General features: G+C 46.8%; 1 protein-coding gene across 2 annotated transcripts in view; it reads left to right on the forward strand.

Annotated features, from left to right (window-relative positions):
* Positions 1–6,277: 6,277 nt before the first annotated feature.
* Positions 6,278–19,146, forward strand: part of Gycalpha99B (guanylate cyclase 1 soluble subunit alpha 2) — a 165,126-nt gene continuing 152,257 nt past the window's right edge. For both annotated transcript variants that reach the window (XM_050184343.3, XM_055073773.2), the window contains exons 1-2: positions 6,278–6,578; positions 10,366–11,731. In XM_050184343.3, the coding sequence (XP_050040300.1) occupies positions 11,408–11,731 (324 nt within the window). In that variant the 5' untranslated portion in view covers positions 6,278–6,578; positions 10,366–11,407. The remainder of the gene's footprint in view (positions 6,579–10,365; positions 11,732–19,146) is intronic.

Raw genomic sequence — 19,146 nt, forward strand, 5'->3', positions numbered from 1 at the left:
CTATTCTGCTCGTATTCAATTCCAGAATTCGCTAGCCCGAATTGTCGAACATTCGTCTCTGTCTGTGTATATTTATTATTGCCGCAACATATTTATACTCTCGCGAAAAAGGTACGCGCTCTCCGTTTCGAAAATGTTCTTGCCTAAAATATAAAGGCATTTTGCCGAGTAGACGCATCTTTGACTTGCATTATATATGCACCTCGGTTGCATCTTTACGCTTGGAACAACCGAAGAAAATTTTTAGAGAGCGACTGAAAGTAAAGCCTTCAGTACCGGCGCGAACAGCGGGAGCCATTTCGACGACGATTACCCAAACTTAATGGTACGACAAATTTTATGGGGAAAGGACGACGAGGACGCGACACTTAACATAGCGTGAACCCAGGAGCGAGTCTAGAGTCAGTACGAATAGACTCACTTTCTTTAAGTCTGCCGACTTCATTCAAATAAACACGATGATGATGTCCAAGATGGCGATAAATACTGCAGGCACCGTGAAACGCGGACAAAGTGCCTTCAGCAGCTGTCGGAGCAAAATCATGGCCCCACATTGCAGTGGAAATCTGACTGTGAGCAGACGACAGTCGAAGTGGCTAATTTGTGTAACCTTTAATCTCACGGCGCCTCGAATGGAGAAGCAGACGGGAGCATTCCCATGGTTTTCCGCGTGCCTGTCTATATACACATAGCTGTAGAAGAGCGTAATTGTTGAATTACAACTATTGGCACCTACGGCTACTTTGCAGGATAAAAAAAAAAGAAAAACTGTTTGCTACGGGGCCAACTCAGCCTGGCCGTCGCCTCCAGTGCCCAAATAATGTTCTGTCCTGATCCATAGAAAGAAGTTCAGACGCCTGGCACGCACGGGTGCAACAAACCGATCAAGGCTAGCCACGCTACTGAAACGGTCCTACACAATGTCCTTCTTATACAGTATAGAAAGAGCTGACAGTCCAATTTGTTCCTCCGAAGAATTCGATAAAGATGTAGAACACCTTATCTTCCACTTGCAAATATCCAGACTGCCGCCGAAAGCTACCAAGAGAACTGCAGATCCTCGACAGTAGGCCGCTGTCCGAAAAAGACTTGGATGCGTAGCCAACGGAAACATTACAACAAATACGGGCAGTGCGTGCATTTGTAGATTTTCTCGAAGAAGCAAGGATATCGGAAAATTATTAGAGAACCCATGATGCGTCGTGGGGTGTGGCGCATATATATGGTATACTCTGGTGGACTTAACGTTGTTCTTCTTCGTTTTCTTTTATTTTTACATGGTCCGCATTGGGCATGTTCTTGCACGGTAGCTGTTTAATGACTTGGAAAGTGTTCGCAAAACCTCGCCCTTAGGCGCTTAATTCTTGTATCGCTATAGTTTTGTTATTTGCCAAGTTCAATTTTTATCGCAGGAAATAGCAATGCAAATAAATTTAAAGCATTTAGTGAAAAATTTGGCATGCGCATAATGTAAAGGTCTTTTATGCATGGAAATTACTGGTAGAATAAATTTTGAACACTACTTGTTGAGGGCATAAAGCGCACGCTCACTGCGGTAGCGTTAACGGAAATAAATATTGTGAAGCAAGAACAAATTCACGGCTCGTTGTCCTCGTGTTCAAGATAATTTCAATTTTCAAACATTTCTCGACTTTCTCGGCTTGAGAGAGCTGACTAGTTGTAATTAAGAATAAAATAAATTTATAGGTTTAGTGGTTTCCTGTCTCCTACTGTGTTGGTACACTATATACGGTTGACAAACGCTGCAGTAAGACTCGGTAAAGCAGGTTACCATTCAGCACTCCGGTCCGGCCTGTCTTTATTCTTTGTTCAAGAAAGCGGACGCCACTCGCCAAGTCAGCCCGTTGCGCAAGGGGTTCCAGGAATACGTATGAAACGGAGGAACTTATGACGAGTTATTGCGCGGTTGGCGTTGCGAAGTTTGACAGTTCACCAGCGTGTGCTGCGGCGTGTCGAAAGGGCACAACGATGCCCTTTATGAGTTATTGTAAGGAGGTTCCGTTCGCGTAAGGTGCAGATTATTCAAGGCCTGCGAATTTGATGAGCCGTAAATACAAAAGTGCCTGTCCTATACGAGGCCCAAGCGTGGCCCTGGCCCGTAGAGTGATCGCTTTATAAGGCTCGGCCTGTCTGCTGGGAAGGGACGGGACGACGCGGGCTTTCCGGTTAGCCCTAGCTCGTGCAGCGCAGTACGCTCGTAGATTGCGTCCGCTGTGGTAATGTATGCGTAACTTATCGTTTCCAGAGTTCGTATCCGAAAATCGCAATTGCTATGTCAACTGACGGCGCGGCACAGCGAAAGCCGTACAAGCTCTTCTGCAATACATGAAGGCGACAGAATTGAGTGCCCGAATGTAGCTACGCCCTTCCATAGTGCATGTGATTGACCTATACTCATGTCTCCTCTCTTTCTCTCTAATTACCTTCCCCATCCCTTCTCCACGTGCAGCGTTGAAAACTCGACAGTCTGGTTAACGTCCACGCGTTTTCTACCTTCCTTTTCTTTTTGACGCAACGGAAAGTCAGTCAATCAGTCAGACAGTCAGTCAGACGTTAGAAGCCGTCGGACTTGGTGGTAACATATATATGTGGGTATGCAGCTACTTACAGAGGAGACCATTCTACGTGCACACAGAAAATGGTCCGACATCCGAGCATTACGGTATCCGAGGAATCCCTCAAGGCGGAGTGCTTAGCCCGACTCTTTTCAATCTCACCCTCTGTGGATTAGTTAACAACCTGCCAAGCACCGTACAACTTTCCATCTATGCGGACGACGTCTGCATTTGGGCATCAGGTGTGACACGACTTCAGCTTCGCGCTCGGCTTCAGAAGGCAGCCACAATGACATCTTGCTACCTTCGTGAACAAGGACTTGAAATTGCGCAAGTGCGCAAGTGCGCATGCGGCAAGTGCGCAATGGTGGCATTCACGAGGAAGCGAATGTCTGCTTACGGCGTATCTATTAACGGGCAACTTATACCATACAGCAGAAGTCACAGGTTCTTGGGAGTCGTAATTGACGTAGACCTATCTTGGACTCCGCACGTGAATTACATGAAAAAGCGGCTGACTGCTATCTGTCACCTGTTCAGGTTCCTTGCAGAAAAATGTTGGGGAGTATCTATACACGCTATGTTACAGCTGTACATGGCGTTGTTCGTTGGATTCCTGCGATACAGCCTGCCTGCAATATCCAACACCTGCAAGACTAACCTGCGTACCATTCAGAGTATTCAAGCCCAAGCCCTTAAGATATGTCTTGGCTTACCACGCAGTGCATCAACGGCTGAAACCATTGCCCTTGCGCAGGATTACCAAATCACGACGCACATTACCGTTGAGACAATGCGTATGCATCTCAGGCATTATGCTAGGACCCCTTCCCACCAATTGGCGAGCCTCACTGCTGCAAGGCCCTGCTCGACATTTAGCGGTATTGTCAGTGCACATCGCGCGTCATTTACTTCAGGGTACGCACCTGCGGCCAAGGCAGCGTTTCCTCCGTGGTGTTTGAGCCGTCCGCAAGTACATATAATGATTTCAGGACTATAGAAGACGACAGATATACCGGCCCCTGCTCTAAAACAGCTGAGCTTACTTCTTTTGCATGAGAAGTACAGCAACCACGTGCACATCTATACCGATGGATCGACTACGTCGTGCAGTTCTGCTGGTGCCGTGGTTATACCAACGCGAGGAATGACACTGCGGTTCAAGACATCGCATGTCACGACCTCAACGGCGGCAGAACTAACGGCCCTGCGTCGAGCACTGGAATTCATTGATTCTGAAAGACCTACAAAATGGGCTGTGTTCTGTGATTCAAAATCGGCATTACAGTGCACGCAGTCAGTTCTCCGACACGGATGCCATGACCAATTGACATACGAAGTCACGAAACATTACCATCACGTCCAACAAAAAGGTAACGAGGTCGTTTTTCAATGGGTACCTGGCCATTGTGGAATCAGTGGCAATGATTCTGCCGATAACGCTGCTCGCACAGTACATCAAGACGAGCACAGCGTTCCAATTCCGCTTTCGAGGACAGACGCTGCAGGGCAGCTTCGACACCTGGCACGCAGTCTCACACTGACCGAGTGGAACTCGCCAAACTTACGACTTACACGACTGCATCGACTAAACCCCTCCCTGCAACTCCGACCTCCACTCGGACTTCCTCGATGTGAAGCTACGCTTCTCTGTCGCCTTTGGTTAGGAGTTGCCTTCACAAAGGCATACTCTACATTAATTGGAATGACTGACAGTGCAGCATGCGAGGTCTGTGGCACCGAAGAAAACATCGACCACCTGCTGTGCCACTGTCCACGATACTCCCTAGAGAGACAAGAACTTGCCAAAGCTTTCCAAAAACTGGACAATCGGCCGCTTTCTGTGCAGGTGCTGCTGGAACACCGCCCCCATCGCCCGTCGGCCCATAAAGCGGTGAAGGCGCTTTTGTGCTTCTTAAGGACGACGGGCTTGTGCGACCACCTGTGACGATTAATGCAATTTCTGTAAGACCACACACGTCAGCGAACTCACCGCAATCTCTTCTTTCCTTCCCTCCTCTCTATATCCCTGCTATGTTTGTTTCCCCCTTCCCCATTCCCCCGATGTAGGGTAGCCAACCGGACGTTATTCTGGTTAACCTCCCTGTCTTCTACTTATCTCTTTCCCTCCTCCTCCAGTCAGTCAGTCAGTCAGTCAGTCAGTCAGTCAGTCAGTCAGTCAGTCAGTCAGTCAGTCAGTGTCAATCAATCAATCAATCAATCAATCAATCAATCAATCAATCAATCAATCAATCAATCAATCAATCAATCAATCAATCAATCAATCAATCAATCAATCAATCAATCAATCAATCAATCAATCAATCAATCAATCAATCAATCAATCAATCAAACAATCAATCAATCAATCAATCAATGTATTTCAGCAGCATTCATTGTTTTTGTTTTCTAGGCGTAAATAAACGGTGTGATATTTGAATGTGACGCTTTCCTAAAATAAGTTTTTTAGTCGCACTGTGGGCGCGCATTTGAAAAACCTGGAGCTCACGTACCTGCCGTAACCGAAATCAGAAAGGAATATTCCTTGTTTCAACGGAAGTTTTCATTGCTTTAGCATCAACGCATGCTAATTACTACAATTTTTATGACTAAGCTTAAAATTGTATAGTGAAGCGAAGCGAAGTCGAGGACGGCAGAAAATTAGGTGGCGTGATGATACTAGGAAATTTGCAGGCGCAAGTTCGAGTCAGTTAGCGCTAGACAGAGGTAATTGGAGATCACTGGTAGAGGCCTTCGTCCTGCAGTTATGATGAAATAGGTGGATGATGATGCTGATAATGTCAAAGATGTAACGGAGCCAATGCACCGAGTGGTAAGGCTCGCGTAATAAAACTGCACTAGAAAGCCTCGCCGTGGCGCATAAACATGTAAGCACTTGAGCCAGTCGTTGTGGCTCAAGTAGTATATAGGGCAGTTTAAAGCGATCTAATCACGCCTCGATGGTTCTGAGATAGCGCAGACTGCTCGACCTGCCGCCCACAATTTCCGCCCGACTGTACGCACACGCGGCTCACGTAGTAGGTTACGCGCACACTTCCACCAACACCATCGTTAAGAAAAGGTCCCAAAGGCTGCACGACTTCCGTCTGTGTTGCCACATCTTCACGCCACAGGATCCACGCTAAAAGCAACGATCATTACGGCCAATTTGCTGAAACGTGCAATGCACTCGGTGTTTCTCATTTCACGGTGAACGATGATGTCATTGAAGGCGATACGGCGCACTTTTTGCGCAATCGCATACGCCACCAGTCGTCGGCAGCCGCTTCGACCTCTATAGCGTACGGTGCAAGCGTGCGGAGCAACGGCGACGACCAGCCGTTTGATACCGATGCCTACAGAAAACGACCTAATAATGAGCAGCTCGCGACGATTACCGCGTACGCCCAGTCGGGCGCCTAGAGCCGTTCAATCGCCTCGGCGGGGGCGTGGGCGAGATACAGAGGGTGAATAGACGAGGGGAAGGGGAAGTGTTATTTGAAGGAGAAGGGGCGAGGAAAAGGGACGGCTGTTGGGCGAGCCGGCTAGCCATGAGTCGCGGTCCCCCATCTGGGTCTTCGCGCTGTTCGGCCGGCCCCGGGTTCGGCCCGGTTCCGCTGGTGGCGTTGGCGGCTTCCACACGCTCTCTCCCTCCTCCTGGGCCGGCGACGCCGGAGGCGTGCGCCAGTGTCGGCGTTGGCGCCGCAGCCACCGTCCTCGCTCTCGCCCCGCTGACGACCAGACGAGGCTGACCCAGTGCGCGAGTGGCGGGTGAGCGCGTGTGTGTGCGCGCGCACGAGCTCTTTGAGTTTGTGATCGTCCAGTTGCTGACGCTCTCTGAAGAGTGCGTTCAGTGCATTGCGTGTTTCTAGACATTTTTCGCTCGCTGGATGCTTCTTCGCATCGTCTTGTCTGGCTCTTTCATTTCTCGGGAGCACATAGGAAGTTTGCCGACGTCCGCTTGGAGTTTGTTCTTTCCGAAGCCCGATCGGCCGGTGCGAGGTGAGAATGCAAGAACATCGTGGATCTCCTCCGAAATATGTTGTTGAAACAGATGAGGGCGCACCAATAGTCAATGCCACTTTCGCTGCTACTGCGGATGCGAAGCCGGAGCTTGTTACACTTTATTGATATGTCCGGCTACAGACTGAGAGGTTCGTGCTTTAGTTTAATTGTACAGACACACCAGGCTTGACTCTGTGTGGTTTAACTAAAAAGTACACTTGCCACACCGTCGCGTATATTCGCACTGCACGTTCCCTGCTCGCCAACTCTGTCTTGTATCGATTTCCCTGGCAAAACATATCAAGCTAAATGACTTTTTTTCTTTTTGTATAGTTTCGATGTTTATTCGCTGGACTACTCAACATTTGGCTGAATATATTAGATGCGCGTCATACTGGCACCGAAGACCACAAAATATTGTACACACGGAAAACGAGTAATTTGATAATGTTTATTTCTATTTCTGAGTTAACCGCACATCACAGAGAAAATGGTTGTTTACAGAGCTGACACTCAACCGATTATAAATGTAATACCATGCATAAGAATACAACCATCTTAAGCGCCACGTACGCTTCTGTTACTACCATAATCAGACAGTACGTTTATCTGTAAGGTCTGTTTTTTTCTTACGATATTAAGTGCTAAAGCATTAGTGGAACGTACATTTTTTTCCTGGTAATCAGTGCGATTCTACGCGAACTGTTTACTTTTGTCTGTCCCTCATGGAAAACCACCTGATTTGCTCTTCGCTGAACAACTGTAGCGACATGCGTATTCTAAGCGATGATTCAGGCACGTAACTTCAAGCAACACGCAATGCGAATTTTTTTTGCAGTCAGCGCAGCAGACTGCATTACCCAGAGAATGGCCTCGTAGTAGGATGGTCTGTTTGTTAACGCGGCTTAAAAAGCAGTTAGTTTTGCCTGCACGTTGTGAATTATAACTACCGCTAAATATACGCTGCCGAATGGAGGGACATTGCGCACTGAGCGCTTGCAAATGGCAGTTTAAAGCTGCACGTAACGGTCAAATCACGCCTTTTAACGAGCGTCACTCACCATGTGTTTCAGAGAGAAGGAGAGAGAGAAAGAGAGAGAGAGAGAGGACTATCTCGCGCAACATTAGACTGGGCAAGCTTGCGACGAAACAACAGCAAAACAGCTCGAGGCTAGTTGACATTCACCATTCATTTCTTTTAGACTATTTCTTTTATGCCTGCTCCTGATAACCTTAGTTGTAGCACAATGCTGTCCTCGTACGCTTGATCTTATACGCTGACACTTATATGTATGGGAGGACTTGCGACGGCTAAGAATAAGTATTTTTTTGTAGCTCGTATGTTCGTGTTAGACGTCATACAAATATATAGTTAGCCTCACGAATAAAGGTCACTGATCACGAGCAACCATTTTGCTGAGAACTATCAGACTACTCGAAAAAATAAAGAAAGGAAGAAAACAGTTTTTCTTTTACCCGGAAAGAAGAAGCGCAAAGTGTGTGAAGAAAGCTTAATCGTGGTCCTCGCGATACTGTCAGAGCACCTATCTGTTTTTGTGTTGCCTGTCGGGCTATATTGCCTAGCGTCAGAGGAGAAGCCCGCTCTCTGAAGCAGGTGTCAAAGATGCACGTCGAAGATGGATCACCAGATGAGTGAGTGTCTACAGAGGCGAAACTTGCCCTACCGTCCAGCGGTTGCCCACTTAGGGAGATCAAAAAGGGGGCACTCGAGCACTTGAACTCGAGAGTCACTCGAACGCATTAACATGTTGTCTCAAACGAATAAGTGCTTACCGAACACAGCGTAGGTTACAAAAGAAAAAAAAAACATCTGCGGTAGAAGTTATAAAAACTTAGCTACTGCGTCTCTTAAATCTACAGCTTACAATGATATGTTCTAAGAAAGTTGTAGAAGCTGAGCTGCAACGTTGCTTAAGCGGTAATTTTTTTCGTATACAATAAACATATCGTCGCGCTGCACTGTCGACATGAAGACAAAGAGAAGCGAGGCAAGACGGACTTGACAGAGTGAAATTGTTTTCGGAAAACTTGATTCCACTCCAAGTAGAAGCAGCTTGGCGGCGCTAGCAGCGATAAGTACAGTTAGTGTAAACAAATCGAGTGGAATGCCTCACGTAAAACGTGCAGCGTAAGGTTTTGCAGCGCACGTAAGTTGTCCGTTTACAGATCACGCTTGTCAATAGTGGTACTTGAGTGACGAGACTTTCTTCCCAGCGTTTTCCACAACAAAAGAGCGCTGCGCTATCGCACAACGTGCCCAGAAAACATGTACTTTCTCTATAGCCAGCGTGCTGGCGCGGCCGTGCAAAAGAAAGTGGTGCGCTGTTACACTTTTTTGTTCAGTTATTACTGTTGTAACAACTCGTTATGAAAATATCTGTGCATGAGAGCTTTTAGTTTGAGAAGTTCCCTCATTTACCGTTGTTATAAGAACGAAGGAACGCGCCTTGAGGGACATCGCCTAGTTGCTACCCCTTATTTTTTATCGGCGTGGCACGGAGCCCGTAAAAACAAAAAAAAAAAAAAAGGCAGAGTGCGAACAGTGAGCAGATCGTACATCAGTCTTTGTCTCACTCTCACACAGACGTGTTCTAAATGTGAAGCATAAATTAAAAGGGAATGTGCACCACGCGTTGTCCATTAAAACTGAGATTGTTCTGCGGTGGCACTTTTTTTTTTTTACGTGTACGTGTGAACCTGACATTCAAATGTGTGGGCAGTGAGCGCTGGTCTGTGACATCACATGCGATTTGATGTTGAGAGCTCGGAAAGTTGGAAAATCTGCACAAAGCTTCTCAGATGTCGAACAAGTTGAAAAAGAAAATTTATGCCTAAGCGGGTCGATTAAATGCTGTTTGTTCAAAGCAGCAGTTTCTTTTTCTTTGAAGACTTCCCTTCCTGTGGTAATTGAAACAGCTGTGAGAATTAAAAGTGTTTAGACAACGTAGTGACATACTCCGTCGGTAGCGCAAAGCTCGGCTGGAGGCCTTTTGGCAGATGATAGCTTGTTCACTGTTTTCGATGCACCTTAATGTTATCCCTGCGTGGCGTCCATGCCTCGCCAGCAAGTGTTAAAGTATGCTTTTCCTCATTAAGAGCAGTTGTAGGGAGAAGCCTGCTTCGCGCGCCGCTTTCGCTTTACAGACGATTAACCTGACAGACCGTTTATAGTGCTCCTGTGCATCCTCCCGCGTGCACTCACTGCCCACTCTCTCCCTCTTTTTTTCTTTCTTTTCCTCTTTCCCTTACACCCAGTGTATGGTAGCAAACCGGACGCCCATCTGGTTGACGTTCCTGCCTTTCCCTTGCTTTCTCTCTCTCTCTCTCTCTCTCTCTAGCCCGTGTATTGAAAGTTGTTTCTATGCGTGTAAATTAAACTTAAGTCGAATGCTGATAACGTCGACCTAACTTGAAGCCAAGTTCACAAAACATTTTGTTTAGAGACTGACTGCCATGTTTGCTGTCACAATGGGCATGTCCTTTTTGTTAAAAACTGCTGTTAGAAAATGCAAGCCGAACTTCTCTTCTGCAGGATATGGATCACGCATGATTCTCGAATACGTAACCCAGCCGTGTATGGTTGGGAGTGGAATTCATCTTAATTTCGATCGCAAGTAAATTCGCGCGTCTTCCCTCATTGTAAGGCCAGACGATTCTCTCGCACCACTCTGCCTAGCACAGCATTTATTTGTTCTCACGGCACTTCGATAACGCTTTCTGTGGTTGCAGATGCTACCAACATGCCTCTTACTGTCTGTTGCAGGTGGCCGACAGACCACATGACAGTGCTGGTAACGTCAAACAAGCTCTGCTTTTGTCTCAACCAGTTCCATTTCCGTGTTCGAACGTGCTTTGATGACTGAAACCCTTGTGTGATTGGAAGAAGAGCTTTCATCTCATAAAACTGGGAAAACGTCCAGTACTCATTTCGACGATCGGGCGGGGCCTTCATGCTATTTGATTAAGTCGACGTGGCTGCGTAAACGGAACGGCATCAGTGACGCACCTAGGAAACCTTGAAATTGTAATTCAAATACAAAGAACAGAATTTTCATAGCATACATCATATGTCTTGGTTGTGTGCTAGTGCTACGATTGTCTAAAAGGTTTCAAGCCCGGCCTTTTCCTGAATTACTATGTTGAAGACATAAACGCTTCAGCACGTCAAACAAACCGAGGCACACTGTACTTATCTATAGCAGCTTCAAACAAGAGCAATAGACTAACAGTGGACGAGAAACAGCAGAAAACCGAGAGAGCGTACCTTAAAGGGGCCACACGGAGCCTGCTGGTACTTGCGCGTAACCGTAAAATATACTGCAAGTAAATACAAGCGGGACTTTACTACCAGACAGGCACTACCGCTCGTGTCTTCCAATATAACGCTAACGAGAAAGCGTGGTAGCGACCTAGCTGTCGATCGAAGCAAACATATAAGAGAAAGTTCTTAGACGTGTTTACACAGAAGACAGCAGAGTAAAACGGGGAGCTGTCCAAACAACGCCGATGTGAGAAGCGGCAGCTGGAAAAACCGAAGGTTTTAGGAGTCCGGGTCCCTAACGAGAGGACACCCGTACTCGCGAAGGAAGAGCGCGAGGAGAAGGACAACGACATAGGCGGCGGCACACCAGCGCCAGCGAAGCCCGGGAGCAGCCGTTCAGCTGTGCGGAAGACACGATTTGCGCATTACCACCTAACTGCTGGTCTCCCGGCGGCGTGGCCAGAGTTGGCGGCCGAAGCGGTGGAGAGCCGCGGCGAGTCGCACTCGTAAGCGGATCGCCCGAGAGAAGCGGCCGCAGCGAGCGATGAGTGGTCCCGATTCGGGGGGCGTCGGCGGGGGCGGCTGCCCGCTGCTGGGGGCCGCCAAGTCTGCCGCCGGCCCTAGCGCGGCACCCAAACTCACGGCGCCCGCGCTCCTGGTGGTGCCGGACTCGTCGCCACTGACGCGTCGCCGATGGAGTTCGGGGGGCGTGATAAGCCCCCGCAGCCCGGTGACGCCGCGGGAGGTTCGCGGCGGTGGTGGACTGTCGCCCGACCTGCTGTCGGCCGACCGACCGGAGACGCCCGAGGGCGAGAGGCTGGACCTCAGGGCCATCGGAGCGGCTGTGTCGGCACTGCTCGCACCCAACGTGAGTAGCGGGCTCACCGCTCGCGACCCTTTGCATTCGTAGCTGCCCTTCGGGTCTGTCCAGTTTGACTCTGCGTTCTTTAAGAAAATATTCCGCGGCGTCAGCTGCCCGCTAGCGCGTACGGGAATGGAGAGCGGACGCTGCCATTGGGTACTCAGGCGGCTGGCCGTACTGCGTATCTTGCCGTAATTATCTGCTAATAGAGCGGTTATTTCTTGCACCCGTTGTGCGGCCTGAGTACGCGATGAGCACAAGAAAACGCTGCAGCTTTCTCGAGAGCTACAGCACCGGTGAGCGAGACGTCGGAAGCGAAGGAGGCAGAAAGTTCCAAGTCAGTGGTTCGACTAACATGCTTGTGACGTGGTGCTGTGAAGAATTGGTGCCTTTACGTGAAAAGTACGGTGCCCTGCGCATATGATGAATGTAATCAATACCTAGACGCTGGTACAATTTAAGTAAAAGCACAGTATCTGGGTTTTTCACTTGCCCATTACAGTGCCGTGGCGGTGGTCACCGTACGCATATAGGCTGTGTTTTCATATCTTGTACCAGAAATTCGGCCTCTGAGCAGAGCGCATCACGTTTGATTGCAACCTGGCATCCTGAGGTGCCGTTTTACATCTCGCAATGCCAGAAGGATGAGAATACGATATACACGCGAATAAAGCGTAATTGAACGGGTTTACCGTGCTGGGTGTTCGGATAATTTATTAAAAATGAAGCCTACGCTTGCTGTGCAGAACAAAAGCAGCCAGCTTCAACCCGTAGTTGTGGGCAATGCAAGCCGAAATGTCCAAGACAAAATGAGCCACACACGTTTAAACAATTTAAAAATGAGACGGTAGACTTAGCAGGCGAACATTACATTTAAATATAGAAGCACCCACGTATTTAATAAAATTTGCCACATATTACGGAAGATGATATTAGAGATGTTTAGAGAAAACGAGAAAAGAAAAAAAACATGAACAGTGCACTGACATTAACTTGTATGTGTTCTTTTTCGTCTTAGTGTTTCGTCGTCGCAGAACTCTAGTTTCTCAACTAACAACGACGCTGACCACGTGAAAAAGAAAAAAAAAAATGGAAACACAAGAAAAAGAGAGCAAACCGCGAATAAAGTAGACGGAACAGTCGATCTACAACCGGCTTTCGCGGGACAAAAGTTCGCGGTGATCGCTAACTTTCTAGAAATTGACTTGATTAGTATTTTCTTACGCGGGCCACGCTTTAGCCGGCGCTGTTATGACTTACCCTGACCACATGTCCTCGGCTTATAGCTCGGGGTTTCATGAAACGTGACAACTAGTTTTAGCCACCGATCATCCTCTGCGATCGAAGCCAAACGACTACATGTCTGTAGGCAACACCCTCGACACGAAGCCAGCACTGCGTAAAGCGAAGAATGGCAACTGCTGATGACTGCCGTTTGTGTGCGTGCTTTCCACCACCGGGCGAGGGACCGAAACGGTCGCCGTAATGATAGGAAACTTCGATGTTTCCTCCGGACTTTTGTGTTTATACATAAAAAAAGAGATACAATACACGCAGCGGGCGAGAAAGCACCTCGGGGCATTGGGATCGATCAGTGCGCAGTAAGAAACAAAGTGCGGACGTGCCATTTTATTTTTGAGCGGGCGTTATTATGATTGCCAGCTATTGGAATTTCTGTACGTTGTCAACGCGAGAACGCCTAGCCCTTTTCAAGCGTTTACTTAGATGAATTACTCCATTGCACTGCTCTGTTGTAGTTTCATATGAAAAAAAAAAACGGCAGTACGGATGGTTAATACCACATAAATTGCAGATCTGTGATTCGAGATCTTTAGAAAAAAAGACAAGAAAAATGGAGGGCAGCAATCTTCTGGGGAACGTCAACTTGGTACAGACAGAAGCGAAGACGCTTTTTCTGTGATCACATTTAAAGTCTTCATCTGCTTGTTGAGATGCTTGATCAAATTGTTCTTCGAAGCCAGTACCGCATTTTAGACAAAGCATTCATGTGCAACAGCATGCAAAGATGTTCACCTAGAAAGAAGCAGCCGAGAAAAGCAGTCTGATGACCACTATACCCAGTTGTAAGTATCGCCCAAATTTTTACTGTGACGCCATTTCGGTAACTTCATCGGTTCGTTATCTAAAAAGTAATTGAGAAGATCTATTACTTTACACAGTATGATCATATTGGTAGTGTCGACCAACTTATTTCTGCGGTTACGGTAGTCCAACACGGACGAACTGAAGAGATTTCTTCCATATCTCGTCGCTTTTGCGTTCGTTGAAATTGATAAGCACACATCGAAAGGTCTCAGTCTTCTTTTCTCGCTTTTCTCGTAGTTCTAGAACCCTTGATCGATGGGCAACTTCCTGTCTACGCGCGTTGTTTATCATAACGTGACGACGCACTCTTCTCGCACGACCGTCTTTGACCGCGCGGCGCTTTGAAGCACTCCGGGCAGGAAGCATCCGTGGCCGCTACGCATTATTTTGTTTTCCCACCTTCTTCGGAGTATTTACGATTTTCTCATTTTTCTTTCTGTCAAGGCACCGTTCGATCATGCAATCGTGTTGGATTATTGGCCCACAGGCCGCATTTGTCCATATATTGCAGAGTTCGAACGGTTTATTTCCCATCTCCTGGAGGCCTTTCATGTTCGCCACCCTTGCGATGCTAAGGATTCTTGTATTCTGTTAATGTCATCTTTTCTTTTAGGTCTGTTTAATATACAGTCCGTCAGTGCATGGGGGCGTGTTCGGGGGGATCGGCAGGTTCCTGGCTTCCCGGTACGGTTAAGATTTCATATCTTGTTTTCTCCTGACATTCCGACTTGCGACGTCTCGCCATTTATTATTATTATTATTATTATTATTATTATTAGTTTCGAAAACACATATACATTTAACAGCAAAGGGAAAGCGAGGAGCAGGCTGGCAACTGCCACCGGTAGGGGCACAACTCCTGCCTACTATTCAGAAGGGAGGTTCACAGCAACACACAGATCAAAGATAGGAAGGAGGGGAGGAAAGATGAAAGAAAGAACAACAGGAGAAACCTAAAACAATAACGTAGAACACACAGTACAGATCACACACAGTAGGGCCGGTCACTGAAGGTCAGGCGACTACAGAATGGTAAATAGAAGAAATAGTATCGACGCTACAAACGTGAACCTAAGTTCGTTAGCTCTAGAAAAGTAAGTAGAGCGCGATGAGCCTGATCATGTCGAGACGCACAACCACTGGGGTACAAACATTCATCGAGCGTCGTACACCGCAGGCGAAGGAGGTGATAGTCCATCAGTAGCGATGTGCGCTGCGCACTGGAAGCGGGGCGCTCAAATATCCGGTGCTGAAGTGTCTCGCAGCAGCCGCAAGACGTACACGAAGGGGTAAAGCGTACAATCTATTTCTTGTGAGAATGTTCACATTTATGTCTTCTTTTTTTGTAGGTTTAATTTGTTTCTTCTGAACTGTGTTGTCGGATAGCCGGCATTAATGAATCCTCCCTTCTCACGTATCTGTGGTTAATAAAGAACAAACAACAAAGACAATATGCGTCTCTTGCTTTTTAGAAATTTTCTTACAAATTTTTCATTTATTAGTCTCTGTACTCCCCCTTGTTTTGCCACTCTTGTCGTGCCAAGTCTATCGGCAGTGCAAAAAGCAAACGTTCCTCCCAAGGAAAAGGATTTTGAAACGGCAGTGGCATGTCACTTATTTCTCCGTTGGATGATCTGCGCAATACTCTCCGAAGCAGGAGTTTTCTTGTATTTCTGCGTATGTTATTTTTGTTTTTTTCATATTTCATAAAACTTTTCCTTCGTAGGAAAGATGAAGAATACGCACAAATTCCTCTTGTTCTAGGGATTCATGTAAAACAAATATGACATCCGTTACTCAAAGGGAGGAGCAGGAGCAGGAGGAGCAAAGAAAGAAGGCAGCGATCTTAACCTGAAATGCGTCTGGTTGGCTACGCTACTCTGAGGGACGGGAAAGCGGGAATAGAAAGATGAGAAAGCGCGAGGGAGGGGAGGGAGGAAGAAAGACGCGGTGAGCTCGCGCACGCACACGGAGGGCCTGAGCGAGTCAAAGGCGTTCACATAGGCCAGTCGCCCTCATGAATGACAAAAGTGCCTTCACAGCTTTTTGGGCCGACGAGTGATGGGGACGGTCTTCAAGAAGCACCTGCACAGACAACGGCCCATCGTCCAGTCGTCGCAATGCGATTGGTAATGTTCGTCTTTCCGACTGAAATCGATGACAGTGGCACAATAAATATTCGATGTTCTCTTCGACGCCGCAGACGTCGCATGCAGCACTATTGGTCATTCCAATCAAAGTAGCGTCCGCATTCGTGAAAGCCACTCCTAACCATAGCCGCTATAAAAGCGATGCCTCGCATTGGTGAAGCCCAGGTGGCGGTCGGAGTTGCCGCGAAAGGCTCAGTTCGCATTACCTGGTGAGCTTTATATTTGGGTTCTCCCACTCTGTTAAAGAGAACTTGCATGCCAAGTGTCGGAGCTGGCTTGCAGCGTCTGTCCTGGAAAGAGGAATGGGAACGCTGCGTTTTTCTTCATTTGACTCTCAAGCAGCTTTGTCTGCTTGGTCATTTCCACTGATCCCGCAATGTCCAGGTAGCCACTGGAAAATAAATTTGTGGCCTTCTTTTCTTTGATGTCGTGGTGAAGTTTGACGATTCCGTATGTTAGCTGTTCGTGAGCTCCATGTCAGAGAAATGACTGCATGCTCTGTAAATCCGGTCTCGAGTCGGAAAACTCGGCCCATGTAACAGGACTCTCTGTCAAAGATGTGCGTCGTTATTCAGAGAAATTCAAATGAGCCCCGCATAACCATGAGATAGACCGTCAGTGTACCTGTTGAGTCAACGTAAAACCGAAGGCGTACACGTGGCTTTAAAGAGAGCCAGGTGCGAAAAATTTTAGGAACCAAAAGGCATATTATTTCGTAGCTAACCGAATACAATTTTACAATGGTCAAAAAGTGTTTACTAGTGTAATTTTTTTGCAGTATTTAGGGCTGGTAGTGCTACTAATCGACAACTTGCGCGGAAGATATACTCCGCACATAAGTGGCGTGAAATTGTTAATCCATAAATAGCAGAAAGAATGAGCTGGTTTTAGTCATTACTCTAGCTTTGAACTAATTCACTGCGAAATCAGTTGCTCTTCTAATTTTCCAAATGTCCATATCATTGTTAAAAACTGTTTAAATCCTGTGCACTCTTCGAGAGTGCGCAATGTCGGGACCCTCGGTTAACCTCCTTTCTTCTCCTTCAATAAAAAAACGAGGGTCTCGAATCCGGCAACATTGCTGCTTTCAGTTTGCACGTGTGGGTTTATTGACCAGTTGCCTTCACCCAAAAAGATCACGTACTCGTGACACCTGCGGCAGAAAGGATGTTCCACATCCGCCGCCAAGGTTTGTGAGTGGTGTCGCTGGCTAACACTCCCAAGGTTAGTTCTAGTAGTAACACATAAATACCACAGAAAGCAGATGGAAAAACGGCGCCGCGGTAGCTCAATTAGTAGAGCATTGCACGCGTAATGCGAAGAGGTGGGATCGTTCCCCACCTGCGGCAAGTTGCTTTTTCATCCACTTTCATTTACATTAATTTATAATTTCTTTAATTCAATTAGTAAGTACAAGTAAGCTCCCGTGTGTAGTCCTTGGTGTCTTTGTTTGTTGGCCTCTTATGCTACGTCCTGGTAGAGTTTCACCTATTTCTTCTTCCTACATTAAGTCAAAATGTGGCGACGGTAAAAGAAAAAAAAAAAGAGTTTATCAAAGCTTCAGCCGTTAAAATGCAAAGGGCACCGTGCTTCGCAATTAGAGTCCGCAAAATCATTAAAGCTCAATTGCGGAGAGTCAATGCTCAGAACGCCGACGCCCGAGGCAGCCGCCGGGCACCCCTCTTCACTCCTAGAAAAGAAAGAAAGAAAGGAAGAAAAGAAAGAAAGATGGATGTGCTGAATGTGCTGACTTGTTACTTGCTATCGTATGAGGTTAAAAGGAAAAGTGAAAATTCAAGTGCGGCCACTGTCATTCAGTAGCTTTGGGTGTTAATTTTTTTGCTCGACAATATAAACTCAACGGCGAAGCGTTGTCATCGTAATTAGAAATTAGTACGTATTCGCCGTCGGTGCAAAAAAATGCAGAATAGCAGCGAATACGAAGCAACTGCAATGAAGTTCGCATCGTACTAGAGGTCTTTATCAGGTGTTTTTCTGATTGTCTAGAAAGCCACCTAGAGGCAAAAATAATAAAATAATCTTTTGCATCAGCAGTATGTCATTAAGTTAAGGTGCCACTTACGCTTTTCAATTGAAACTTGCCTGCTGGATTTAAGCGCGAGGAGGTATTTACGCGTCAAACCTGCCCTTTATTTCCATTTTGATAGTGCAGTGTTTAGTACCGACCTGCGAATGAAGTGTTGTCGCACGTTTATTCACAGCGCGCCATTATTTAAACCAATTCTTTATTATATTATAGCACACGGCAGAGTAGTTGTTTTAGTGCAAGCAAAACGTGCATTTGCAAAACGGTATTCTAGACCGACTAAATAAAAATAAAAACATTCGCAGAGATTGATAAAAAAAATTGAGAACGCGCCCTTTTCAAGGATATTTAATAGTATGCGTATACTTGTGCAGCTGTGATCTCAATGCAAGAGAGAGAGAGAGATAAAAGGAAGACAGTCAAGAGTGATCTCAATGCGGAATTGCTTATAAAGCACAGGACCTTTTTCAATGTAAAGAATTTACAGAATCGCCTTGTTTCATTGGCGTAAGGCAGGCTACTCATCGAGCTCTTTAGCGCAATTTAATGAGAACGGTATTCTATTTTCGTAAGAAAGAGGGCCGCATAATGTTACGAATAATGTAATTGATGCGCGCGATTAAATTAATGCACAGGCGCATTTCGCCACCACAATAGCGCGACACTCTAAGCCAGTTACGCTATATTGCTCAATGTATTGCGTAAAATAATTGTGGGTGTTTAACGTTTCGAAAGTGTGTAGTGAGTTACGAAGGGTGTCGAACGTAGTAGAGGACTCCGGGTTATAATATATACACCAGACCAGATGAGGTTGTTGTGCACTTAAATCTAACGGAACAAGTGCTTGTGCACTTCCGTTACGTCGAAATGCTGCAGATGCTGCGGTGGGTAATCGAACTTGCGACCTCGTGCCCAGTAGCATAATGCTATAATTACTCAACCGCCGCGGCCGGTAAGTATCACGTAAGGTTTAACCCAAGTCACCACTTGCAAACATCTGTACTTAACACGCGTTCCCGACACTTCAACTTTGCGTGCTTTGGTAAAGCGAGCGCTCGCGCATTCATTATAAGATATCGCCACTATTAGTCTTGCCAGGGATCTCGTCTTGACGGCTT

The sequence above is a fragment of the Dermacentor andersoni genome, chromosome 4 (genome assembly GCF_023375885.2).
Source record: "Dermacentor andersoni chromosome 4, qqDerAnde1_hic_scaffold, whole genome shotgun sequence".
Lineage (NCBI taxonomy): Eukaryota > Metazoa > Arthropoda > Arachnida > Ixodida > Ixodidae > Dermacentor > Dermacentor andersoni.